Source organism: Pelodiscus sinensis, unplaced genomic scaffold (assembly GCF_049634645.1).
Source record: "Pelodiscus sinensis isolate JC-2024 unplaced genomic scaffold, ASM4963464v1 ctg120, whole genome shotgun sequence".
Lineage (NCBI taxonomy): Eukaryota > Metazoa > Chordata > Testudines > Trionychidae > Pelodiscus > Pelodiscus sinensis.
The window spans coordinates 73318-98677 of NW_027466031.1; the positions used below are offsets into that span (position 1 = coordinate 73318).

The following is a 25360-nucleotide window of genomic DNA, read 5'->3' on the forward strand; positions in this document are numbered from 1 at the left end:
CGGGGGCCAGTGGGGAGAGCCGGGGGCCGGGGGACAGGACTAGGGCTCTGGCAGGGAGCGGGGGCCAGTGGGGAGAGCCGGGGGCCGGGGGACAGGACTAGGGCTCTGGCAGAGAGCGGGGGCCAGTGGGGAGAGCCGGGGACCGGGGGACAGGACTAGGGCTCTGGCAGAGAGCGGGGGCCAGTGGGGAGAGCCGGGGGCCAGCAGGGAGAGGGGCCTAGCGGGTAGAGCCAGGGCCGGGCAGGGAGAGGGGCCTAGCGGGTAGAGCCAGGGCTGGGCAGGGAGAGGGGCCTAGCGGGTAGAGCCAGGGCCGGGCAGGGAGAGGGGCCAGCGGGTAGAGCCAGGGCTGGGCAGGGAGAGGGGCCTAGCGGGTAGAGCCAGGGCCGGGCAGGGAGAGGGGCCAGCGGGGAGGCCCGGGGGCCGGGCAGGGAGAGGGGCCAGCGGGTAGAGCCAGGGCCGGGCAGGGAGAGGGGCCTAGCGGGTAGAGCCAGGGCCGGGCAGGGAGAGGGGCCTAGCGGGTAGAGCCAGGGCCGGGCAGGGAGAGGGGCCTAGCGGGTAGAGCCAGGGCCGGGTAGGGAGAGGGGCCTAGCGGGTAGAGCCAGGGCCGGGCAGGGAGAGGGGCCTAGCGGGTAGAGCCAGGGCCGGGCAGGGAGAGGGGCCAGCGGGTAGAGCCAGGGCCGGGCAGGGAGAGGGGCCTAGCGGGTAGAGCCAGGGCCGGGCAGGGAGAGGGGCCAGCGGGTAGAGCCAGGGCCGGGCAGGGAGAGGGGCCTAGCGGGTAGAGCCAGGGCCGGGTAGGGAGAGGGGCCTAGCGGGCAGAGCCAGGGCCGGGTAGGGAGAGGGGCCTAGCGGGTAGAGCCAGGGCCGGGCAGGGAGAGGGGCCTAGCGGGTAGAGCCAGGGCCGGGTAGGGAGAGGGGCCTAGCGGGTAGAGCCAGGGCCGGGCAGGGAGAGGGGCCTAGCGGGTAGAGCCAGGGCCGGGCAGGGAGAGGGGCCTAGCGGGTAGAGCCAGGGCCGGGCAGGGAGAGGGGCCTAGCGGGTAGAGCCAGGGCCGGGCAGGGAGAGGGGCCTAGCGGGTAGAGCCAGGGCCGGGCAGGGAGAGGGGCCTAGCGGGTAGAGCCAGGGCCGGGCAGGGAGAGGGGCCTAGCGGGTAGAGCCAGGGCCGGGCAGGGAGAGGGGCCTAGCGGGTAGAGCCAGGGCCGGGCAGGGAGAGGGGCCTAGCGGGTAGAGCCAGGGCCGGGCAGGGAGAGGGGCCTAGCGGGCAGAGCCAGGGCCGGGCAGGGAGAGGGGCCTAGCGGGTAGAGCCAGGGCCGGGCAGGGAGAGGGGCCAGCGGGTAGAGCCAGGGCTGGGCAGGGAGAGGGGCCTAGCGGGCAGAGCCAGGGCTGGGCAGGGAGAGGGGCCTAGCGGGTAGAGCCAGGGCCGGGCAGGGAGAGGGGCCTAGCGGGTAGAGCCAGGGCCGGGCAGGGAGAGGGGCCTAGCGGGCAGAGCCAGGGCCGGGCAGGGAGAGGGGCCTAGCGGGTAGAGCCAGGGCCAGGCAGGGAGAGGGGCCTAGCGGGTAGAGGCAGGGCCGGGCAGGGAGAGGGGCCTAGCGGGTAGAGCCAGGGCCAGGCAGGGAGAGGGGCCTAGCGGGCAGAGCCAGGGCCGGGCAGGGAGAGGGGCCAGCGGGGAGGACTGGGGGCCGGGCAGGGAGAGGGGCCTAGCGGGTAGAGCCAGGGCCGGGCAGGGAGAGGGGCCAGCGGGTAGAGCCAGGGCCGGGCAGGGAGAGGGGCCAGCGGGTAGAGCCAGGGCCGGGCAGGGAGAGGGGCCTAGCGGGTAGAGCCAGGGCCGGGCAGGGAGAGGGGCCTAGCGGGCAGAGCCAGGGCCGGGCAGGGAGAGGGGCCTAGCGGGCAGAGCCAGGGCCGGGCAGGGAGAGGGGCCTAGCGGGCAGAGCCAGGGCCGGGCAGGGAGAGGGGCCTAGCGGGCAGAGCCAGGGCCGGGCAGGGAGAGGGGCCTAGCGGGTAGAGCCAGGGCCGGGCAGGGAGAGGGGCCTAGCGGGCAGAGCCAGGGCCGGGCAGGGAGAGGGGCCAGCGGGCAGGACCGGAGGCCGGGCAGGGAGAGGGGCCTAGCGGGTAGAGCCAGGGCCGGGCAGGGAGACGGGCCAGCGGGGAGGACTGGGGGCCGGCTCACCTGGAAGCGGCCTCGCTGGTAGGACACGGAGGCGGATCTCACGCGGCCGCTGGCGGGGCTGTCCCCGGGGGTCAGGCCGTCCCGCTCAGGGCCGTCGGCTGCCTCGGCTGCGCGGCAGGGAGAGAAGAGCAGAGAGGGGAGGGCGTCGCGGGCTGGCGCGCCCCGGCCCGGCGCTAGCGGCTCCCCCCCCGGGCGGCATGCAAAGCGATGGGGGAGCGGATGAGCCGGGGCGGCGGGTGAGATGGCGCGGGAGGCGGTGGCGGGGCGCGACGGGGCCTGGCTCGCAGCACACTACCTTGGCGGGCTTTGGCTCTCTGCAGAAAGCCGGCGGACTGCCGGAGCCTGAGCGCCCAGCTTTTTAATTTGCGACTCCAGGATTTCTTGCTAATAGGGTTTTTGAGACTAGGGCAAGTAAAGCTTAGGCCAAAATATCCACCTCCTGTCTGCAGGCGCACGGCTCCGACGCCAGCCACGGCAGCAGGGCAGGCCTCCGGCTCCGGCCGCAAGGAAGGCTCCGGGGACGGCTCCTGAGGGGACAGAGGGGCAGGGGAAAGCCCGCGCCTGAGTGGGACGGAGGGGGGCTTGGAACCACGATCCTGCGCCCCCCCAGCTACCCCGCCAAGGGCTGCCCAAGGGGTGGGGCATCAGCAGCCCCGATCTCGGCCGGGGGGCTCTGTGCGCGGGGCCCGGCCCTGGGGCCCCGATCTCGGCCAGGGGGCTGTGTGCGGGGCCGATCTCGGCCGGGGGGCTCTGTGCGTGGCCCCGATCTCGGACGGGGGGCTCTGCGCGCGGGGCCGATCTCGGCCAGGGGGCTCTGTGCGCGGGGCCCAGCCCTGCGGCCCCCATCTCGGCCGGGGGGCTCTGTGCGTGGCCCCGATCTCGGACGGGGGGCTCTGCGCACGGGGCCGATCTCGGCCAGGGGGCTCTGTGCGTGGCCCCGATCTCGGACGGGGGGCTCTGCGCGCGGGGCCGATCTCGGCCAGGGGGCTCTGTGCGCGGGGCCCAGCCCTGCGGCCCCCATCTCGGCCGGGGGGCTCTGCGCGCGGGGCCGATCTCGGCCGGGGGGCTCTGCGCGCGGGGCCGATCTCGGCCGGGGGGCTCTGCGCGCGGGGCCGATCTCGGCCGGGGGGCTCTGCGCGCGGGGCCGATCTCGGCCGGGGGGCTCTGCGCGCGGGGCCGATCTCGGCCGGGGGGCTCTGCGCGCGGGGCCGATCTCGGCCGGGGGGCTCTGTGCGCGGGGCCCAGCCCTGCGGGGCCGATCTCGGCCGGGGGGCTCTGTGCGCGGGGCCGATCTCGGCCGGGGGGCTCTGTGCGCGGGGCCGATCTCGGCCGGGGGGCTCTGTGCGCGGGGCCGATCTCGGCCGGGGGGCTCTGTGCGCGGGGCCCGGCCGTGGGGCCCCGATCTCGGCCGGGGGGCTCTGTGCGCGGGGCCGGCTTTAGGCCAATTCGACCGATTGCCCCGATCCGGGGCCCGCGCCCTAAAGCCGGAAGCGTGCTGGCGCGCCAGGCGCACTGCGGGCCCCGGGGTTCGGCGGGAAGGGGGGACGTGACTCAGCCCTGTAGCTGGGCTCGCACTTCCAGGGCCCCCATCTCGGCCGGGGCGGGGGCTCTGCGCGGCGCCGGGTGAGCGGCTGGAGCCGATCCGGCCGCGTGCGCCACTCACATGCAGACAGAGTTCGCCGGGCGCGACCGTACTGCCCTCGGGGTCCCGCGCCAAAGGCAGCGGGGCAGCGGGCTGGCTGGCAGCCTCGGCGGGGGGCGGCGGAGACCCGCCCTGGGGCTCCGCCGGGCTGCCCTGCGCTCCCTCTCCAGGGGAAGAGCCGGCGGCCGGCCCGTCCGGGGCCGCCCCAGAGAGCGTGTCCTCGGCGGAGGAGAGCGGGGACTCCGTGCTCTGGGGGTCCTTCTGGCTCTCGGAGCAGCTGTGCTCCTGGTACAGCAGCGTCCTTAGCTTCTCGTCCAGGCTCTTGATACGGTTGTCAACAAAATCCATCTTGGGGGGCCCCTCGCCGTCCGACTCCGGCACCGACGGGGGGAGCGGGGCCGGCTCCGGCGCAGAGCTCAGGGGGGTCTCCCCTTGTGGAGGCTGCTGGCCCTGGTGCTCGGACGCCGGGGCCTCCCTCAGCAAGGGCAGCTCGCCAGCAGGGCCGACGGGCGGGTCACCGGGTGGGGGGGCCGGGGGCTCCCCGGTCTCCGGCCCGGCCCAGCTGCTGCCCGCGAGAGGTGCTAGTTTCTCTGCCTCTGCTCCCTGCTGCTGCTCAGGTTTGGAGCTGGGGCACTCGGGCACCATGTGGTCCTCTGGGCTGGCGCGGGGGCCCAGGCTCTCTGCAGCTGGCAGCCCGGCCTGGGGACACGGCTCCTTCGCGCTCTCCTTGTCCAGACCTGGAACGACAGCCGGGTACCGTCAGGCACCCACGAGGCGCCCCACAGCCGGCCGGACCCAGGGCTGCGGGGCCCGCGCTGGGAACTTCTGGAACCCGGGGAGAGGCCTTGTCCTCCGGCTCTCGCAGACGGGCTGCATTGCTCCCCGTGGCTCCTGGCCCATTGCACGTTGGGCTCCCCAGACGCCTCAGAGCCGCAGCCCACACGGAGCCGCGCCCCAGAGCCAGGCTCTGACACAGGCCTTGGCACGCCGTCCAGTTCCTCCGGTGCCCCGAGCCCCCGCCCTGCTCACCCGTAGCTGCCGGCGGGTGCTGCAGGGAGCCGGGCGCCTGGCCCTCTCGGTTCCTTATGGTTTGATTGATGCAGAACCTCCAGCGGCCGACCGGCGAGGACTGCGGGGCGCACTCGTCTGGGGACAGAGGAGAGTGTCGCTCACCCCGGCCCCCCAGCCCGGCGGGCACGTCGGCACCGGAAGTGTCGCGCGTCCCCGCGTAGCAGGCAGGGGAGCACAGAGGCCTCGACGGCGGGGTGTGCCCTGGCGGGCAGCGACCACCCTGCGCCGAGGGGAGGCCTCAAGAGAAGTGAATCCCAGCAGAGGGACGCACGAGGAGCTCGCTACAGCGTCAGGGCCGCAGAGTCCCACCTCCCGCGGCCACACGGTGCAGCCGTGACCCTCACAACCCCTCGCCCCCCGAGGCAAATCCTCCATCCTGCCTTGATTCCAGCAGGGCCGGCTGGAGACCCGGCCCCAGTGCTTAGGGACGCCTTGCTTCTGGTCTGGCTGCGGCTCGCTTCCCCCTGCCCCGGGTCACCCTTGCAGGCTTCCTTGCCGGGCGGACGCGCCCCGGTCCCCAGGCAGGTGCCGGCAGCCTGCGCAGCCGCCCTCTTCCCCCCCTGCTTGGGAAGCTCCCAAAACAGGGCTCCTGGTGGTAAGCCCGGAGAACCCAGGAGCCTGGTGCCAGGCAGAGACACACGGACCCTGGCTCACACCCCAGCGCGGTGCAGGCCCGGGAGTGGGCCGGGGACTTACGGCCGGTCTGGGCGGCGGGGTTCGTCTGGGCCTGCTCCGACGGCCCTGTCTGGACGGAAGGGCGACAGGTGAGCGCACAGCACAGCCGCAGCGGTGCCGAGGGCGCCCGAGCACTGCGCTGCTCTTACCTGGCTGCTGCCGGGCTCGCCGGGGGCGGCGTCGCTGCCCGCCGCCCGCTCCTCCAGGGGCAGACTCCGCAGGATCTCCTGGGCCTGGCACACGACGGCTCTCAGCTCCTCCACAAACTTCTCCTTCTCGCTCTCCAGCACAAAGTTATCTTCCACCTGCGGAGAACCACAGCGACGTCAGGAACGCTCGCTGGCCTGCCCCCGGCCACCTGCTGCGACCCGGGCACCGCGCCGGCCCACGAGCGCAGGGACACGGGACTGGGGCAACAGACCCTCTGCCCCCCAGGTGCCAGGGGCCCCCGACGGGACACAGGACCAGGGCAACAGACCCTCTGCCCCCCAGGTGCCAGGGGCCCCCGACGGGACACAGGACCAGGGCAACAGACCCTCTGCCCCCCTAGTGCCAGGGGCCCCCAGCAGGACACAGGACCAGGGCAACAGACCCTCTGACCCCCTGGGTGCCAGGGGCCCCCGGCAGGACACAGGACCAGGGCAACAGACCCTCTGCCCCCCTAGGTGCCAGGGGCCCCCGACGGGACACAGGACCAGGGCAACAGACCCTCTGCCCCCCTGGGTGCCAGGGACCCCCGGCGGGACACAGGACCAGGGCAACAGACCCTCTGCCCCCCTAGGTGCCAGGCCCCCGGCAGGACACAGGACCAGGGCAACAGACCCTCTGCCCCCCTGGGTGCCAGGGACCCCCGGCGGGACACAGGACCAGGGCAACAGACCCTCTGCCCCCCTGGGTGCCAGGGGCCCCGGCAGGACACAGGACCAGGGCAACAGACCCTCTGCCCCCCTAGTGCCAGGGACCCCCGACGGGACACAGGACCAGGGCAACAGACCCTCTGACCCCCTGGGTGCCAGGGGCCCCGGCAGGACACAGGACCAGGGCACCAGACCCTCTGCCCCCCTAGGTGCCAGGCCCCCGGCAGGACACAGGACCAGGGCACCAGACCCTCTGCCCCCCAGGTGCCAGGGGCCCCCGACGGGACACAGGACCAGGGCACCAGACCCTCTGCCCCCCTAGGTGCCAGGCCCCCGGCGGGACACAGGACCAGGGCAACAGACCCTCTGCCCCCCTAGGTGCCAGGCCCCCGGCAGGACACAGGACCAGGGCAACAGACCCTCTGCCCCCCTAGGTGCCAGGCCCCCGGCGGGACACAGGACCAGGGCACCAGACCCTCTGCCCCCCAGGTGCCAGGGACCCCGGCAGGACACAGGACCAGGGCAACAGACCCTCTGCCCCCCAGGTGCCAGGGGCCCCCGACGGGACACAGGACCAGGGCACCAGACCCTCTGCCCCCCTAGGTGCCAGGCCCCCGGCGGGACACAGGACCAGGGCACCAGACCCTCTGCCCCCCTAGGTGCCAGGGGCCCCGGCGGGACACAGGACCAGGGCAACAGACCCTCTGCCCCCCTAGGTGCCAGGCCCCCGGCGGGACACAGGACCAGGGCACCAGACCCTCTGCTCCCCTAGGTGCCAGGGACCCCGGCAGGACACAGGACCAGGGCACCAGACCCTCTGCCCCCCAGGTGCCAGGGACCCCGGCAGGACACAGGACCAGGGCACCAGACCCTCTGCCCCCCAGGTGCCAGGGGCCCCCGACGGGACACAGGACCAGGGCACCAGACCCTCTGCCCCCCAGGTGCCAGGGGCCCCCGACGGGACACAGGACCAGGGCAACAGACCCTCTGCCCCCCAGGTGCCAGGGGCCCCGGCAGGACACAGGACCAGGGCACCAGACCCTCTGCCCCCCTAGGTGCCAGGCCCCCGGCAGGACACAGGACCAGGGCAACAGACCCTCTGCCCCCCTAGGTGCCAGGCCCCCGGCGGGACACAGGACCAGGGCAACAGACCCTCTGCCCCCCTAGGTGCCAGGGGCCCCGGCAGGACACAGGACCAGGGCAACAGACCCTCTGCCCCCCTAGGTGCCAGGGGCCCCGGCAGGACACAGGACCAGGGCAACAGACCCTCTGCCCCCCTAGGTGCCAGGCCCCCGGCGGGACACAGGACCAGGGCAACAGACCCTCTGCCCCCCTAGGTGCCAGGGGCCCCCGGCAGGACACAGGACCAGAGCAACAGACCCTCTGCCCCCCTAGGTGCCAGGGGCCCCGGCAGGACACAGGACCAGGGCAACAGACCCTCTGCCCCCCTAGGTGCCAGGGGCCCCCGGCAGGACACAGGACCAGGGCAACAGACCCTCTGCCCCCCTAGGTGCCAGGGGCCCCGGCAGGACACAGGACCAGAGCAACAGACCCTCTGCCCCCCTAGGTGCCAGGCCCCCGGCAGGACACAGGACCAGGGCAACAGACCCTCTGCCCCCCTAGGTGCCAGGGGCCCCCGGCAGGACACAGGACCAGGGCAACAGACCCTCTGCCCCCCTAGGTGCCAGGGGCCCCCGGCAGGACACAGGACCAGGGCAACAGACCCTCTGCCCCCCTAGGTGCCAGGGGCCCCCGGCAGGACACAGGACCAGGGCAACAGACCCTCTGCCCCCCTAGGTGCCAGGCCCCCGGCGGGACACAGGACCAGGGCAACAGACCCTCTGCCCCCCAGGTGCCAGGGGCCCCCGACGGGACACAGGACCAGGGCACCAGACCCTCTGCCCCCCAGGTGCCAGGGGCCCCGGCAGGACACAGGACCAGGGCACCAGACCCTCTGCCCCCCAGGTGCCAGGGGCCCCGGCAGGACACAGGACCAGGGCAACAGACCCTCTGCCCCCCTAGGTGCCAGGGGCCCCGGCAGGACACAGGACCAGGGCAACAGACCCTCTGCCCCCCTAGGTGCCAGGGGCCCCGGCGGGACACAGGACCAGAGCAACAGACCCTCTGCCCCCCTAGGTGCCAGGGGCCCCGGCAGGACACAGGACCAGGGCAACAGACCCTCTGACCCCCTAGGTGCCAGGGGCCCCCGGCGGGACACAGGACCAGGGCAACAGACCCTCTGCCCCCCTAGGTGCCAGGCCCCCGGCAGGACACAGGACCAGGGCAACAGACCCTCTGCCCCCCTAGGTGCCAGGGGCCCCCGGCGGGACACAGGACCAGGGCAACAGACCCTCTGACCCCCTAGGTGCCAGGGGCCCCCGGCAGGACACAGGACCAGGGCAACAGACCCTCTGCCCCCCTAGGTGCCAGGCCCCCGGCAGGACACAGGACCAGGGCAACAGACCCTCTGCCCCCCTAGGTGCCAGGCCCCCGGCGGGACACAGGACCAGGGCACCAGACCCTCTGCCCCCCAGGTGCCAGGCCCCCGGCGGGACACAGGACCAGAGCAACAGACCCTCTGCCCCCCTAGGTGCCAGGCCCCCGGCGGGACACAGGACCAGGGCAACAGACCCTCTGCTCCCCTAGGTGCCAGGGGCCCCGGCAGGACACAGGACCAGGGCAACAGACCCTCTGCCCCCCTAGGTGCCAGGGGCCCCGGCAGGACACAGGACCAGGGCACCAGACCCTCTGACCCCCTAGGTGCCAGGCCCCCGGCAGGACACAGGACCAGGGCAACAGACCCTCTGCCCCCCTAGGTGCCAGGGGCCCCCGGCAGGACACAGGACCAGAGCAACAGACCCTCTGCCCCCCTAGGTGCCAGGGGCCCCGGCAGGACACAGGACCAGGGCAACAGACCCTCTGCCCCCCTAGGTGCCAGGGGCCCCCGGCAGGACACAGGACCAGGGCAACAGACCCTCTGCCCCCCTGGGTGCCAGGCCCCCGGTGGGACACAGGACCAGGGCACCAGACCCTCTGCCCCCCTAGGTGCCAGGGGCCCCCGGCGGGACACAGGACCAGGGCACCAGACCCTCTGCCCCCCTAGGTGCCAGGGGCCCCGGCAGGACACAGGACCAGGGCACCAGACCCTCTGCCCCCCTAGGTGCCAGGGGCCCCGGCAGGACACAGGACCAGGGCAACAGACCCTCTGACCCCCTAGGTGCCAGGGGCCCCGGCGGGACACAGGACCAGGGCAACAGACCCTCTGCCCCCCTAGGTGCCAGGGGCCCCAGCAGGACACAGGACCAGGGCAACAGACCCTCTGCCCCCCTAGGTGCCAGGGGCCCCCGGCAGGACACAGGACCAGAGCAACAGACCCTCTGCCCCCCTAGGTGCCAGGGGCCCCCGGCAGGACACAGGACCAGAGCAACAGACCCTCTGCCCCCCTAGGTGCCAGGGGCCCCCGGCAGGACACAGGACCAGGGCACCAGACCCTCTGATCCCCTAGGTGCCAGGGGCCCCCGGCAGGACACAGGACCAGGGCAACAGACCCTCTGCCCCCCTAGGTGCCAGGCCCCCGGCAGGACACAGGGCCGAGGCACCAGACCCTCTGCCCCCCAGGTGCCAGGCCCCCGGCGGGACACAGGACCAGGGCAACAGACCCTCTGCCCCCCTAGGTGCCAGGCCCCCGGCAGGACACAGGACCAGAGCAACAGACCCTCTGCCCCCCTAGGTGCCAGGGACCCCGGCAGGACACAGGACCAGGGCACCAGACCCTCTGCCCCCCTAGGTGCCAGGCCCCCGGCAGGACACAGGACCAGGGCAACAGACCCTCTGCCCCCCTAGGTGCCAGGCCCCCGGCAGGACACAGGACCAGAGCAACAGACCCTCTGCCCCCCTAGGTGCCAGGGACCCCGGCAGGACACAGGACCAGAGCAACAGACCCTCTGCCCCCCTAGGTGCCAGGGGCCCCCGGCAGGACACAGGACCAGAGCAACAGACCCTCTGCCCCCCTAGGTGCCAGGGACCCCGACGGGACACAGGACCAGGGCACCAGACCCTCTGCCCCCCTAGGTGCCAGGGGCCCCCAGCAGGACACAGGACCAGGGCAACAGACCCTCTGATCCCCTAGGTGCCAGGCCCCCGGCAGGACACAGGACCAGGGCAACAGACCCTCTGCCCCCCTAGGTGCCAGGCCCCCGGCAGGACACAGGACCAGGGCAACAGACCCTCTGCCCCCCTAGGTGCCAGGCCCCCGGCAGGACACAGGACCAGAGCAACAGACCCTCTGCCCCCCTAGGTGCCAGGCCCCCGGCAGGACACAGGACCAGGGCACCAGACCCTCTGCCCCCCTAGGTGCCAGGCCCCCGGCAGGACACAGGACCAGGGCAACAGACCCTCTGCCCCCCTAGGTGCCAGGGGCCCCCGGCGGGACACAGGGCCAGAGCAACAGACCCTCTGCCCCCCTAGGTGCCAGGGGCCCCCGGCAGGACACAGGACCAGGGCAACAGACCCTCTGCCCCCCTAGGTGCCAGGCCCCCGGCGGGACACAGGACCAGGGCAACAGACCCTCTGCCCCCCAGGTGCCAGGGGCCCCCGACGGGACACAGGACCAGGGCACCAGACCCTCTGCCCCCCAGGTGCCAGGGGCCCCGGCAGGACACAGGACCAGGGCACCAGACCCTCTGCCCCCCAGGTGCCAGGGGCCCCGGCAGGACACAGGACCAGGGCAACAGACCCTCTGCCCCCCTAGGTGCCAGGGGCCCCGGCAGGACACAGGACCAGGGCAACAGACCCTCTGCCCCCCTAGGTGCCAGGGGCCCCGGCGGGACACAGGACCAGAGCAACAGACCCTCTGCCCCCCTAGGTGCCAGGGGCCCCGGCAGGACACAGGACCAGGGCAACAGACCCTCTGACCCCCTAGGTGCCAGGGGCCCCCGGCGGGACACAGGACCAGGGCAACAGACCCTCTGCCCCCCTAGGTGCCAGGCCCCCGGCAGGACACAGGACCAGGGCAACAGACCCTCTGCCCCCCTAGGTGCCAGGGGCCCCCGGCGGGACACAGGACCAGGGCAACAGACCCTCTGACCCCCTAGGTGCCAGGGGCCCCCGGCAGGACACAGGACCAGGGCAACAGACCCTCTGCCCCCCTAGGTGCCAGGCCCCCGGCAGGACACAGGACCAGGGCAACAGACCCTCTGCCCCCCTAGGTGCCAGGCCCCCGGCGGGACACAGGACCAGGGCACCAGACCCTCTGCCCCCCAGGTGCCAGGCCCCCGGCGGGACACAGGACCAGAGCAACAGACCCTCTGCCCCCCTAGGTGCCAGGCCCCCGGCGGGACACAGGACCAGGGCAACAGACCCTCTGCTCCCCTAGGTGCCAGGGGCCCCGGCAGGACACAGGACCAGGGCAACAGACCCTCTGCCCCCCTAGGTGCCAGGGGCCCCGGCAGGACACAGGACCAGGGCACCAGACCCTCTGACCCCCTAGGTGCCAGGCCCCCGGCAGGACACAGGACCAGGGCAACAGACCCTCTGCCCCCCTAGGTGCCAGGGGCCCCCGGCAGGACACAGGACCAGAGCAACAGACCCTCTGCCCCCCTAGGTGCCAGGGGCCCCGGCAGGACACAGGACCAGGGCAACAGACCCTCTGCCCCCCTAGGTGCCAGGGGCCCCCGGCAGGACACAGGACCAGGGCAACAGACCCTCTGCCCCCCTGGGTGCCAGGCCCCCGGTGGGACACAGGACCAGGGCACCAGACCCTCTGCCCCCCTAGGTGCCAGGGGCCCCCGGCGGGACACAGGACCAGGGCACCAGACCCTCTGCCCCCCTAGGTGCCAGGGGCCCCGGCAGGACACAGGACCAGGGCACCAGACCCTCTGCCCCCCTAGGTGCCAGGGGCCCCGGCAGGACACAGGACCAGGGCAACAGACCCTCTGACCCCCTAGGTGCCAGGGGCCCCGGCGGGACACAGGACCAGGGCAACAGACCCTCTGCCCCCCTAGGTGCCAGGGGCCCCAGCAGGACACAGGACCAGGGCAACAGACCCTCTGCCCCCCTAGGTGCCAGGGGCCCCCGGCAGGACACAGGACCAGAGCAACAGACCCTCTGCCCCCCTAGGTGCCAGGGGCCCCCGGCAGGACACAGGACCAGAGCAACAGACCCTCTGCCCCCCTAGGTGCCAGGGGCCCCCGGCAGGACACAGGACCAGGGCACCAGACCCTCTGATCCCCTAGGTGCCAGGGGCCCCCGGCAGGACACAGGACCAGGGCAACAGACCCTCTGCCCCCCTAGGTGCCAGGCCCCCGGCAGGACACAGGGCCGAGGCACCAGACCCTCTGCCCCCCAGGTGCCAGGCCCCCGGCGGGACACAGGACCAGGGCAACAGACCCTCTGCCCCCCTAGGTGCCAGGCCCCCGGCAGGACACAGGACCAGAGCAACAGACCCTCTGCCCCCCTAGGTGCCAGGGACCCCGGCAGGACACAGGACCAGGGCACCAGACCCTCTGCCCCCCTAGGTGCCAGGCCCCCGGCAGGACACAGGACCAGGGCAACAGACCCTCTGCCCCCCTAGGTGCCAGGCCCCCGGCAGGACACAGGACCAGAGCAACAGACCCTCTGCCCCCCTAGGTGCCAGGGACCCCGGCAGGACACAGGACCAGAGCAACAGACCCTCTGCCCCCCTAGGTGCCAGGGGCCCCCGGCAGGACACAGGACCAGAGCAACAGACCCTCTGCCCCCCTAGGTGCCAGGGACCCCGACGGGACACAGGACCAGGGCACCAGACCCTCTGCCCCCCTAGGTGCCAGGGGCCCCCAGCAGGACACAGGACCAGGGCAACAGACCCTCTGATCCCCTAGGTGCCAGGCCCCCGGCAGGACACAGGACCAGGGCAACAGACCCTCTGCCCCCCTAGGTGCCAGGCCCCCGGCAGGACACAGGACCAGGGCAACAGACCCTCTGCCCCCCTAGGTGCCAGGCCCCCGGCAGGACACAGGACCAGAGCAACAGACCCTCTGCCCCCCTAGGTGCCAGGCCCCCGGCAGGACACAGGACCAGGGCACCAGACCCTCTGCCCCCCTAGGTGCCAGGCCCCCGGCAGGACACAGGACCAGGGCACCAGACCCTCTGCCCCCCTAGGTGCCAGGGGCCCCCGGCGGGACACAGGGCCAGAGCAACAGACCCTCTGCCCCCCTAGGTGCCAGGGGCCCCGACGGGACACAGGACCAGGGCAACAGACCCTCTGCCCCCCTAGGTGCCAGGGACCCCGGCAGGACACAGGACCAGAGCAACAGACCATCTGCCCCCCTAGGTGCCAGGGGCCCCCGGCAGGACACAGGACCAGAGCAACAGACCCTCTGCCCCCCTAGGTGCCAGGGGCCCCGGCAGGACACAGGACCAGAGCAACAGACCCTCTGCCCCCCTAGGTGCCAGGGGCCCCCGGCAGGACACAGGACCAGAGCAACAGACCCTCTGCCCCCCTAGGTGCCAGGCCCCCGGCGGGACACAGGACCAGGGCAACAGACCCTCTGCCCCCCTGGGTGCCAGGCCCCCGGCGGGACACAGGACCAGGGCAACAGACCCTCTGCCCCCCTGGGTGCCAGGCCCCCGGCGGGACACAGGACCAGGGCAACAGACCCTCTGCCCCCCTAGGTGCCAGGGGCCCCCGGCAGGACACAGGACCAGAGCAACAGACCCTCTGCCCCCCTAGGTGCCAGGCCCCCGGCGGGACACAGGACCAGGGCAACAGACCCTCTGCCCCCCTAGGTGCCAGGGGCCCCGGCAGGACACAGGACCAGGGCAACAGACCCTCTGCCCCCCTAGGTGCCAGGCCCCCGGCAGGACACAGGACCAGGGCACCAGACCCTCTGACCCCCTAGGTGCCAGGCCCCCGGCAGGACACAGGACCAGGGCAACAGACCCTCTGCCCCCCTAGGTGCCAGGGGCCCCCGGCAGGACACAGGACCAGGGCAACAGACCCTCTGCCCCCCAGGTGCCAGGCCCCCGGCAGGACACAGGACCAGGGCAACAGACCCTCTGCCCCCCTAGGTGCCAGGGGCCCCCGGCGGGACACAGGACCAGAGCAACAGACCCTCTGCCCCCCTAGGTGCCAGGCCCCCGGTGGGACACAGGACCAGAGCAACAGACCCTCTGCCCCCCTAGGTGCCAGGCCCCCGGCGGGACACAGGACCAGAGCAACAGACCCTCTGACCCCCTGGGTGCCAGGCCCCCGGCGGGACACAGGACCGAGGCACCAGACCCTCTGCCCCCCTAGGTGCCAGGGACCCCGGCGGGACACAGGACCGAGGCACCAGACCCTCTGCCCCCCTAGGTGCCAGGGACCCCGGCGGGACACAGGGCCGAGGCACCAGACCCTCTGCCCCCCCAGGTGCCAGGGACCCCGGCGGGACACAGGACCGAGGCACCAGACCCTCTGCTCACCATGTAGTCAGCAATGTCCTCGGGCGCGTCGCCGTCCGCGTCGAACTTGAAGGTGACCATCTTGTTGTTGTGCGTCTCCAGCTGGCACTCCACCATGTTGTCCCCGCAGGTGGACACCTGGCACGGGAGCAGGATGCCAGCGCTGGGGGGCGTCCCAGCACCGGGCAGCCCAGGGAGCGGGCAGGGACCCACAGGGCGAGCTGCGGCTGGCGGTGAGGCAGCCCCCCTTCCCCTTCCCCACCGCCCCGCCGGGACACCCCCGGGGCCCAAGCGACTGCACCCGCTTCCCCTGCCGCTGCGGACCGGGAGGCTCTGGCCAGGTGGAGGCCAAGGGGGCCGGTCCCAGTGGGGGCACAGGGGGAGGAGGGCGAAGGGCCGGCGGAGAGCGCTCCCCCCGCCACTATCAACCTGCAGCACGGTGAGCTGGAATTTGGTGCCCTTGTCCGGCCGGGGGCAGGACGCCCGCCGCTGCTTACTTCTGTCCTGCTTGCCATTGCCGGCCGCCGGCTCGTGGGCGCCGTCCTTCAGAGCGGCCAGCTCGGGGGGTAGCCTGGGGCGCGCAAGGGGAGAAGGATGAGCGAGCCGGCCCGCCCCTCCTGCCCCCGGTCTGGCTGCTCTATGTGGTGGTTCCTGTCCGGAGCGCTCCTGGAGCCTTGTGGCGAGGAGTTCCGCAGGCCGAAGGGGGACGCAATCGCTCGGCTCCGTCAGCCAAGGCTGCGGGCGGCTCAGCCCACTCGGAGGGGTCAGGCATGCAGCGGCAAAGGACGGGGCTGCCCGCCCCCCTCACCGGCAGGGGCCGCGACGGGAGAAACCACTCCCATAGGACTCTCCCTGGGGCGGCTGGGACACGCCGGGCCCGACGCCAGGGAAGCAGCACGGGCCACGCTTGGCCCTCCCTCCAGCCCGCGCTCCCGGAGCGGCAAGGAAGGAGACTCACCCCTGCAGCACGTCGGGCTTGGGAGCAGCTCCTTGGGGCTCCGGCGTGGGAGCAGGCTGGGACCCCTGCTGGAAACAAGCACGTCAGCCGGTCCCGGCCAGGGCTGTCGGAGCGAGTCGCCGGGCACGTGGGGGCGCTGGCTCTGCCGGGGGCCGGCTGCCGTCGGAGCAGGATCCCAGGGGCGGGGGCGGTGACTGGGCTACCGGCTGGGTGGCTCCGCCAGCCAGGAGCGGGGCGGAGGAGTTGACGGGGCCAGAGCAGCGAGGGCCGGGAAGAGACCCCTCTGCACAGGGGCAGCCCCGCTCGACTGGGGGCCTCCAGGCTTGGGGCAAGGCAACCGGCCACCAAGATCGGAACCGCAGGCGGAACCCAGGATTCCAAGAGGAGTGTGATGTGGGCAGCCCCGGCCTCCCCCCCACGCCGGCAGTGGGCCGCCCCGGCCTCCCCCCCACGCCGGCAGTGGGCCGCCCCGGCCTCCCCCCCACGCCGGCAGTGGGCCGCCCCGGCCTCCCCCCCACGCCGGCAGTGGGCCGCCCCGGCCTCCCCCCCACGCCGGCGGTGGGCCGCCCCGGCCTCCCCCCCACGCCGGCGGTGAGCCGCCCCGGCCTCCCCCCCACGCCAGCGGTGAGCCGCCCCGGCCTCCCCCCCACGCCGGCAGTGGGCCGCCCTCATGCCAGTTGTGGGCCGCCCCGGCCTCCCCCCCACGCCGGCGGTGGGCCGCCCCGGCCTCCCCCCATGCCCGTGGGAAGTGCGTGGGGTCTCTCCGCCTCCTCCCAGCCCTGCCCCCCTGGGATTCCAGCAGGGCCAGTGCTCCGGCGGGAAGGGCGCTCCCGACATCCAGCCGTGAAATTCCCTCTGCTCTGTCCGGCGCCGGGGGTATCAGCTCCCGTGGCCGGGCTCGCGCCCCGCTCCGGGTCAGAGGCCCTGCTGCCCCAGGCAGCCCCCCTGAGCTCCCTGCTCCCAGACGGGCCCCGCCAGGTCACCCGGGCATCCTGCGGCAGAGGGGAGGGTCGGCGCGGGTGGCTGAGCGCAGGGGCAGCGCCCCAGGGGGCCGGAGGGGCGGGGCTCCGGCACGCCGGGCAGGACTGGGACTGCCCCTCTCAGCCCCGCGGGCCGGGCAGAGCCCGACAGAGCTATTGCAGGGCACAGGGCTGCAGGCGAGGGGTCCCAGGGCTGGCAGCAGAGCCTGCTCTAACCCCTGGGCACCACTGCCCGCATGCCGCTCGCTGTCCGGGGAGTTCACCGGCCGCCCACGCCCAGCCCGAGGGGTCACGTACCTGCTCCGGCCGGGGGCTCGGGGGGGGCTGCGGGGAGGCCCCCGACTCCGCCGCCAGCGGGACGTAGGCCGGCTGCTGAGGCTGCTGCCCGGCCGGTGGCTGCGCTCCGCGAGCTGGCTCCGAGGGCTGCACTGGGAGGATCCTGTCCCTTACGTCCTCGTTCACCCCTTGCGCCAGGGGCTGCCCCACGCCGCTGCCGGCCTGCTCTGTGCCGGCCTCCTGGCCCAGCGCCGCGCGGGCCGGCTCAGGGGACGACGGGAAGGCCAGTGGCTCTGCCCGGCAGAGGGGCTGACCCACGTACAGCAGGGGCTCTGCCGGCTGCTCGGCGTAAGGCGGGCACGGGGGCTGCTGCGAGTACGCCAGCGGCTCCAGGGCGGGCTGCTTCGGCCCCTCCAGGGCGCCTGCGCCCAGCATGAACGGCAGTGGCAGGGGCGGGGGTGCCAGCTGCACTACAGCCTCGGGTGGCACCGCGGAGTATGGCAGCTGCAGGTGTTGAATGGCAGGGACCTGCTGCATCGGTGCACCCTGCTGCACGGGGGGGACCTGCTGCATCGGCGCACCCTGCTGCACGGGGGGGACCTGCTGCATCGGCGCACCGTGCTGCACGGGGGGGACCTGCTGCATCGGGGCACCCTGCTGCACGGGGGGGACCTGCTGCATCGGCGCACCGTGCTGCACGGGGGGGAGCTGCTGCATCGGCGCACCGTGCTGCACGGGGGGGACCTGCTGCATCGGCGCACCGTGCTGCACGGGGGGGACCTGCTGCATCGGCGCACCGTGCTGCAGGGGGGGGAGCTGCTGCATCGGCGCACCGTGCTGCACGGGGGGGACCTGCTGCATCGGCGCACCCTGCTGCACGGGGGGGACCTGCTGCATCGGCGCACCGTGCTGCACGGGGGGGAGCTGCTGCATCGGCGCACCCTGCTGCACGGGGGGGACCTGCTGCATCGGCGCACCGTGCTGCACGGGGGGGACCTGCTGCATCGGAGCACCGTGCTGCACGGGGGGGAGCTGCTGCATCGGCGCACCGTGCTGCACGGGGGGGAGCTGCTGCATCGGGGCACCTTGCTGCACAGGGGGGACCTGCTGCACGGGGGCTGTCTGTGGGGGCAGTTGCTGCATGGGGGCTGTCTGTGGGGGCAGTTGCTGCATGGGGGCTGTCTGTGGGGGCAGTTGCTGCAGTTGCTGCACAGGGGGGACCTGCTGCACGGAGGCCGTATGCAGAGGCATTTCTTGCAGGGCCGGGACCTGCTGCACGGGGGGGAGCTGCTGCACGGGGGCTGTCTGCGGGGGCAGTTGCTGTAGGGCCGGGACCTGCTGCACGGGGGCCGTCTGCGGGGGCAGTTGCTGCAGGGCCGGGACCTGCTGCACGGGGGGGATCTGCTGCACGGGGCCCGTCTGCGGAGCCATTTCCTGCAGGGCCGGGACCTGCTGAGGCTGCGGCGCGGGTGGGCCCAGCTGCAGAGGCAGGGCCCCAGGCGGGACGTTCCCCGCGAAGCGGGCCGGGGGCTGGGTCTGCGGGCTGGGGCCGAGACTCAGGAAGGCAGGGGCCGGGTCGAGCTGGGCCGCCGTCTGGCCGCCGGTGCCGGGCGCGGGCTCTGGCTGGGCGCTGGCTGCTGGCACGGCCTGGGGCGACACAGCCGGCAGCGCGGGGGGCACCGTTCCCTCCGGCCCTCCGGGCAGCTGCGGCTCGCAGTGCTGGGGACAAAGCGGCGGGAGTTACGGGGGCACCGCACGGCTGCGTTCCCAAGGCCGGGGCTCCGTCACAGCCGCCGGCTCGGCTCTGCTGAAGGAGGGGCGTACGCGGGCCAGCCGCGCACCTGGGCCCAGCTCAGATGGGGCGGCTTCGGCTGGGCTGGAGCACCCCGCCCCACCCCGCCTGGCCGCCCAGGCCCAGGTAAGCAGCCGGTCTCGGCTCAGCTCTAGCTGCCTGCCAGGGTTTCTTGGCACCCCGGGGCCCAGCGCCGCAGACGTAGAGGCCTGAGGCTGGGGAGCTGAGCCGGGGGGCGGGGGCGGAGCTGCGGGTAGCCCGGGGGCGGGGGCAGCTGCTAATGGACGAGGGCCCGAGTAAAGAAGCTGGTTAGTGACAAAGCGCGGCTGGAGCCCACCCGCAGCCCCGGCGCTGGCCGGGTACAGACACTGGGACCCGGCTTGGGGCCTCGGCCCTCCCGCCCCGGCAGACAGCCCTAGAGAGCTGGTGCCCTGCCCCCAGGCACAGCCTGGCTTGGAACTAGCAGGCGGTGGCTCAGCTTGGTAACAAGCCAGGGGTGGGCTCCTCGCGCCAAAGGTAACGGTGAATCTCCAGCTCCGCCCCCCTCCCCCAGCGCCCCCACTGCTACGGCTCGGGGCGCTCAGAGCCCGGGCGCCAGCCGGCGAAGCGCGTGGGTCTCAGCGCCGTGGCGCTGTCCTGGGGAGGGGAGTTCCCCAGCAGGTCGTGGGCGGGTCAGTCGGGCTCCGCAAGGGGCCGGCCTGATCCCGGTGCTGGAACCGGCGCAAGGAGACGCCTTACCCCAGCCATCTGCTGATAGTGCCCCTGGAGGCCGGCGTCCGGCGGGGGGTAGAGGTGCCCCTGGAGGCTGGCGTCCGGCGGGGGGTAGAGGTGCCCCTGGAGGCTGGCGTCCGGCGGGGGGTAGAGGTGCCCCTGGAGGCTGGCGTCCGGCGGGGGGTAGAGGTGCCCCTGGAGGCCGGTGTCCGGCAGCAAGGGGGCGGAGGCTGGCTCAGCGGAGGCCAGGCTGTGCTGCCGGGCAGCGTCCCACAGAAGCCCCGCCCCGGCGCTGCTCTCCGACAGGCCCTCGGCTGCAGGGAGGCAAGAAAGGCCCGTCGGTCACTGGTGGACACTCGTGCAGGGGCCCAGAGGGTCTCACCCCAGGCCCACGGCCCCCTCGCAAGCCCAGCCCCTCACGGAGCAGGGTGAAGGGGCCACAGTGCGCAGAGGGGGGCACCGAGACCCCCCAGCACCCCAGGAGGGGCGGGACTGCCGCAGCCGGGGGCAGGTGACAGCGCGGAGGCGGGAAGAGAGCCGGACACGGCTTCCATCGTGTCTGGGTGGGACCTAGAAGCACCCCAAGGGCCCTGCTGCGCCCAGAGCCCCGGGCCACGAGCCCCACCGCGCCCTGGACGCAGCTCTCCCCGGTGGGCCCCCCCGGCGGCAGTGCGGCCTCGTGGGGCCCTATCCGCTGTGACCGAGGCGTTGCTCCGCGACCGGGACACCAGAGCAGCTGCCCAGTGGAGGGGCCGGCTCCCAGGCTTCTCACTGGCGCTGCCCAGCCCCCGTCTCTCCGCCTACCCGCGAAGGACGAGCAGAGCTGACTGTGCTGCAGCAGCTGCTGCCGGGCGTGCTGGTCCACCTCCGTCTCCTCCCACTCGGCGCCCCCCGGCTGGGACAGGCTGCCCAGCGAGGCCCCCTGGGCCGCCCGCTGCTCCTCCAGGCAGCTGGCCTGCCGCCGCTCCCGGCTTTTCTTGATCAGGGCCACGCGGTCCCGGATGGACTTGCCCACCGCTTTGGAGTCGCTTTCATGGAAGAATCCAGATTTCACCTGCCGAAGGGGGAGCAGGATGGGAAAGATGAAGACCCAGGCTGGCCCTCTGCAGAGCCCGGTGCAAAGGCGAGGGGCCGGCCGGCCCTCTGCAGAGCCCGGTGCAAAGGCGAGGGGCCGGCCAGCCCTCCGCAGAGCCCGGCGCAAAGGCGAGGGGCCGGCCGGCCCTCTGCAGAGCCCGGTGCAAAGGCGAGGGGCCGGCCTGCCCTCTGCAGAGCCCGGTGCAAAGGCGAGGGGCCGGCCTGCCCTCCGCAGAGCCCGGTGCAAAGGCGAGGGGCCGGCCTGCCCTCCGCAGAGCCCGGTGCAAAGGCGAGGGGCCGGCCTGCCCTCCGCAGAGCCCGGTGCAAAGGCGAGGGGCCGGCCTGCCCTCCACAGAGCCCGGTGCAAAGGTGAGGGGCTGGCCAGCCCTCCACAGAGCCCGGTGCAAAGGCGAGGGGCCGGCCAGCCCTCCACAGAGCCCGGTGCAAAGGCGAGGGGCCGGCCTGCCCTCCACAGAGCCCGGTGCAAAGGCGAGGGGCCGGCCTGCCCTCCACAGAGCCCGGTGCAAAGGCGAGGGGCTGGCCTGCCCTCCACAGAGCCCGGTGCAAAGGCGAGGGGCTGGCCTGCCCTCCACAGAGCCCGGCAAAGGCGAGGTCACACCAATCCGATCACTTTCTTTGACGGGATAACGAGTCTCATGGCTAAGGGAGACGCGGTGGCCGTGGGATACCCAGACTTTAGTACAGTGTGTGACTTCTTATCAATAGACAAGGCAAATGCAACTGAGACGGGGCTACTCTAAGGCGGGTGCAGAACTGGCGGGAGAACCGTTCCCAGCGTCGTTATTAACGGTTCCAATCCTGCTGGAAGGGCAGAACAAGGGGTCCGGGGGCCTGTTCTGGAACCGGCTCTGTTCAGCGTCTTCCTCAGCGATTTCGATATTGGCACAGAGAGGACGCTTATTGAGCCTGCAGGGAGGGGCTGCGAGGGCTTTGGAGGGGTCAGAATTCAGACTGATCTGGACGCACTGGAGAAACGGGCCGGGGTCAGGAGGGTGACGTTCAATAAGGACCCATGCAAAGGGCTCCGTGTCACACTCACTACGGGAAGCGACTGTCGAGGACGGAGCCCTGCAGAAAGGGATCCAGGGGTCAGAGCGGCCCACACGCTAACAAGAGCCAACAGTGGCACGCTGCTGCAGACAAAGCAGCCGCGCTTCTGGGCGGCCCGAATGGGAGTGCAGTGGGCAAGACGGGAGGAGTCATCGCCCCTCTGCTCTGCGCGGGTCAGGCCTAGCTGGAGCTCAGGGGCTGCTAACAGGGCGTTTGGAGAGGGGGTTCTCCTGGTGAAGGAGGAAGCTCATCCAGAGCCCGAGGGAAGTGGCTGTCTGCAGTGTATGTTTGTGCTCGGGGGCTTCTTGCTGTGTGCTGAGCTTGTGTTTGGCTGTTTGGTTTCTCCCCGCCCCCCAACGGAGTGTGTGTTGTGACTGGCAGGTAGAAGCCGTGAGCTTCTAATCGGGGTTTGAAATCTGGAAGCCTCTGCTCATTGGTTGAGCGTTAATCGGGGGGAGGGGCTATCAGGCAGTGCAGGGCTTTACAGAGCAGTGAGTCAGCGCCCGGGGGCTGCCAGCAGGGAGTGGGAAGGGGAAAGCAGCCAACTCAGGTCTCCCCCATTCCTGTCGAGGTAAGGAACCACTTTCAGGCTGTCTCCACAGGCACTGCGGTGCTGAATGCTTTGGCAGGGACCTCTCGGGGAAGAAACCGGAAGGGAACACCATCTACCGGAAGCCATGGGATGTGTAGTCCTAAGGATGGGTGTTCCCCCAAAAGAAGATGACGGGGGGGTGATCGGGGACTCCCTCCTAAGAGGGACCGAGCCATCCATCCGCCGGCCAGCCCTGCAATCTCGAGAGGTGTGCTGCTTACCGGGAGCTCGCATTCAGGATGTGACCGAGAGTCCTCCGAAAGCGTTTAACCCTTCGGATCGCTGCCCCTTCCTGCTTCTCCACGTGGGAACTAACGATACGGCCAAGAACGACCGCGAGCGGGTCACAGCACATTATGTAGCGCTGGGAAGAAGGATCCAAGAATTTGAAATTCAAGTGGTGTTCTCGTCCATCCTTCCAGTTAAGGAAAAGGTCCGGGTGGGATCGTCGAATTGAGGACGTAAATGTGCGGTTGCGTGGTGGTGTCGCAGAGAGGGCTTTGGTTTCTTCGACCATGGGACTCTGTTCCGGGCACAAGGATTGTTAGGAAGAGATGGGATCCACCTAACCAAGAGAGGAAGGAGCATCTTCGCAGGCAGGCTTGCAAACCTAGCGAGGAGGGCTTTGAACTAGGTTAGCTGGGGGATGGTGACCAAAGCCCAGGGGGTATGTCTACACTACCCTCCTAGTTCGAACTAGGAGGGTAATGTATGCATACCGCACTTGCTAATGAAGCCCGGGATTTGAATTTCCCGGGCTTCATTAGCATAAGCGGGGAGCCGCCATTTTTAAATCCCCGCTGCTTCGAACCCCGTGTAGCGCGGCTACACGGGGCTCGAACTAGGTAGTTCGGACTAGGGTGCCTATTCCGAACTACCGGTACACCTCGTTTCACGAGGAGTACCGGTAGTTCGGAATAGGACCCTAGTCCGAACTACCTAGTTCGAGCCCCGTGTAGCCGCGCTACACGGGGTTCGAAGCAGCGGGGATTTAAAAATGGCGGCTCCCCGCTTATGCTAATGAAGCCCGGGAAATTCAAATCCCGGGCTTCATTAGCAAGTGCGGTATGCATACATTACCCCGCTAGTTCGAACTAGCGGGGTAGTGTAGACATACCCTGGGGTAAGTGAGGAAGTCGGGTACCGGGAAGGAACACAAGGAGAACCCCTGACTCGAACGGAGAAGGCCGGGTGATCAGCTGGCTATCTACAGTGTTTGTACACCAATGCGAGAAGCCTGGGAAACAAAGAGGAAGAATTAGAAGCTCTGGCACAGTCCAAGAACTATGATTTGTTTGGAATAACGGAGACTCGGTGGGATGACTCACATGACTGGAGCGCTGTCATGGAAGGGTGTAAACTGTTCAGGAAGGACAGGCGGGGGAGAAAAGGAGGAGGACTTGCATTGTATGTGAAAGAGCAGCATGATTGCTCAGAGCTCCGGTACTTAGAAGGAGAAAAGCCTGTTGAGAGTCTATGGGTTAAGTTTAGAGGTGGAAGCAACAGGGGTGATGTTGTGGTTGGGGTCTGCTATAGACCAGATCAGGTGGATGAGGTAGATGAGGCTTTCTTCGGACAACTGAGAGAAGCTTCCAGATCGCAGGCCCTGGTTCTCGTGGGCAACTTTAATCACCCTGATATCTGTTAGGAGACCAATGCAGCAGTGCACAGACAATCCAGGAAGTTTTTGGAGAATGTTGGGGATAAATTCTTGGTACAAGTGCCGAAGGATCCGCCCAGGGGCCGTGCACAGCTTGACCTGCTGCTCACAAACAGGGAGGAACTAGTAGGGGAAGTAGAGGTGGGTGACAACCTGGGCACCAGTGATCATGAGATGGTAGATTTCAGGATCCTGACCAAAGGAAGAACGGAAAGAAGCAAAATACACACCCTGGACTGCAGAAGAGCAGACTGTGCCTCCCTCAGAGACCTGATGGGCAGGATTCCCTGGGATGATACATGAAGGGGAAAGGAGCCCAGGAGAGCTGGCAGGATTTTCAAGAAGCCTTATTAAAGACACAGGAAGAAACAGTCCTGATGCGCAGCAAGAAAAGCAAATATGTCAGGCGAGCAGATCGGCTTACAGGGGAACTCCTTGGTGAGCTCGAACACGAAAAGGAAGCTGACAAGAAGTGGAAACTTGGACTGATGACTAGGGAGGAGTAGAAATATATTCAGGACTCGGCAAGCCCCGCTCGCCAGCCACACGGTTTCATGCCGTTCTGCACATGCGCAGATCGGTCTGCGCCGGCTCTTCCAGGTCGTAATCTACTCGCCACGGGCAAGCAGACTACATTATTTGTCAAGCCCTGAATATATTGCTCGAGAATGAGGGGAGTTCTCAGGAAGGCGAAAGCGCAACTGGAATTGCAGCTGGCACGGGATGTGAAGGGGAACAAGAAAGGTTTCTACAGGGTGCTCAGAGGGAGGTACCCTAGTGACAGAGGATGTGGGGAAAGCTGACGTACTCAAGGTTTTCTTTGCCTCTGTCTTCACGGACAAGGTCGGCTCCCAGACTAATGCGCTAGGCAACGCAGTATGGGAAGGAGACGGACAGCCCTTGGCGGATACAGAACAGGTCAGGCACTATTTAAAAAGGCTAAACACACACAAATCCATGGGCCCGGATTTAATGCATCCGAGGGGGCTGAGGGAGCTGGCGAGTGTCATTGCGGAGCCTTTGGCCATTATCTTTGAGAACTCGTGGAGATCAGGAGAGATTCCGGACGATTGGAAAAAGGCAAATGTAGGGCCCAGCTTTCAAAAAGGGAAGAAGGACGATCCAGGGAACTACAGACCAGTCAGCCTCACCTCAGTCCCTGGAAAAATCACGGAGGGGATCCTCAAGAATCCATTTTGAAGCACTTGGAAGAGGAGAAAGTGATCAGCAGGGCCCGTGGCGAGTAGATTGCAACCCAGAAGAGCCGGGGTCGGTGATCTGCGCATGCAGAGGTCGCCAGACAGCGTGGCTGGCGAGCAGGGCTTGCCACGGTCCGGCGAGCCCTGGTGATCAGGAATAGTCACATGGATTCACCAAAGGCAGGTCGTGCCTGACCAATCTGACTAGCTTCTATGCTGAGG

The 25360-nt window shown here is 70.5% G+C and overlaps 1 protein-coding gene across 8 annotated transcripts in view; it reads right to left on the bottom strand.

The window, feature by feature from the left end:
- WNK3 (WNK lysine deficient protein kinase 3) overlaps nucleotides 1–25360 on the bottom strand; it is a 57543-nt gene that overhangs the window by 9908 nt on the left and 22275 nt on the right. For 5 of the 8 annotated variants that reach the window (XM_075918486.1, XM_075918488.1, XM_075918483.1 and 2 more), the window contains 12 exons: nucleotides 20347–20596; nucleotides 19570–19856; nucleotides 17061–18758; nucleotides 15784–15851; nucleotides 15255–15396; nucleotides 14847–14963; nucleotides 5700–5855; nucleotides 5572–5620; nucleotides 4834–4950; nucleotides 3826–4541; nucleotides 2458–2689; nucleotides 2163–2269 (listed from right to left, as the gene is read on the bottom strand). In XM_075918486.1, coding sequence (XP_075774601.1) covers nucleotides 2163–2269; nucleotides 2458–2689; nucleotides 3826–4541; nucleotides 4834–4950; nucleotides 5572–5620; nucleotides 5700–5855; nucleotides 14847–14963; nucleotides 15255–15396; nucleotides 15784–15851; nucleotides 17061–18758; nucleotides 19570–19856; nucleotides 20347–20596 — 3939 coding nt within the window. The remainder of the gene's footprint in view (nucleotides 1–2162; nucleotides 2270–2457; nucleotides 2690–3825; nucleotides 4542–4833; nucleotides 4951–5571; nucleotides 5621–5699; nucleotides 5856–14846; nucleotides 14964–15254; nucleotides 15397–15783; nucleotides 15852–17060; nucleotides 18759–19569; nucleotides 19857–20346; nucleotides 20597–25360) is intronic. The other 3 variants (XM_075918485.1, XM_075918484.1, XM_075918487.1) reach the window with 3 other exon arrangements.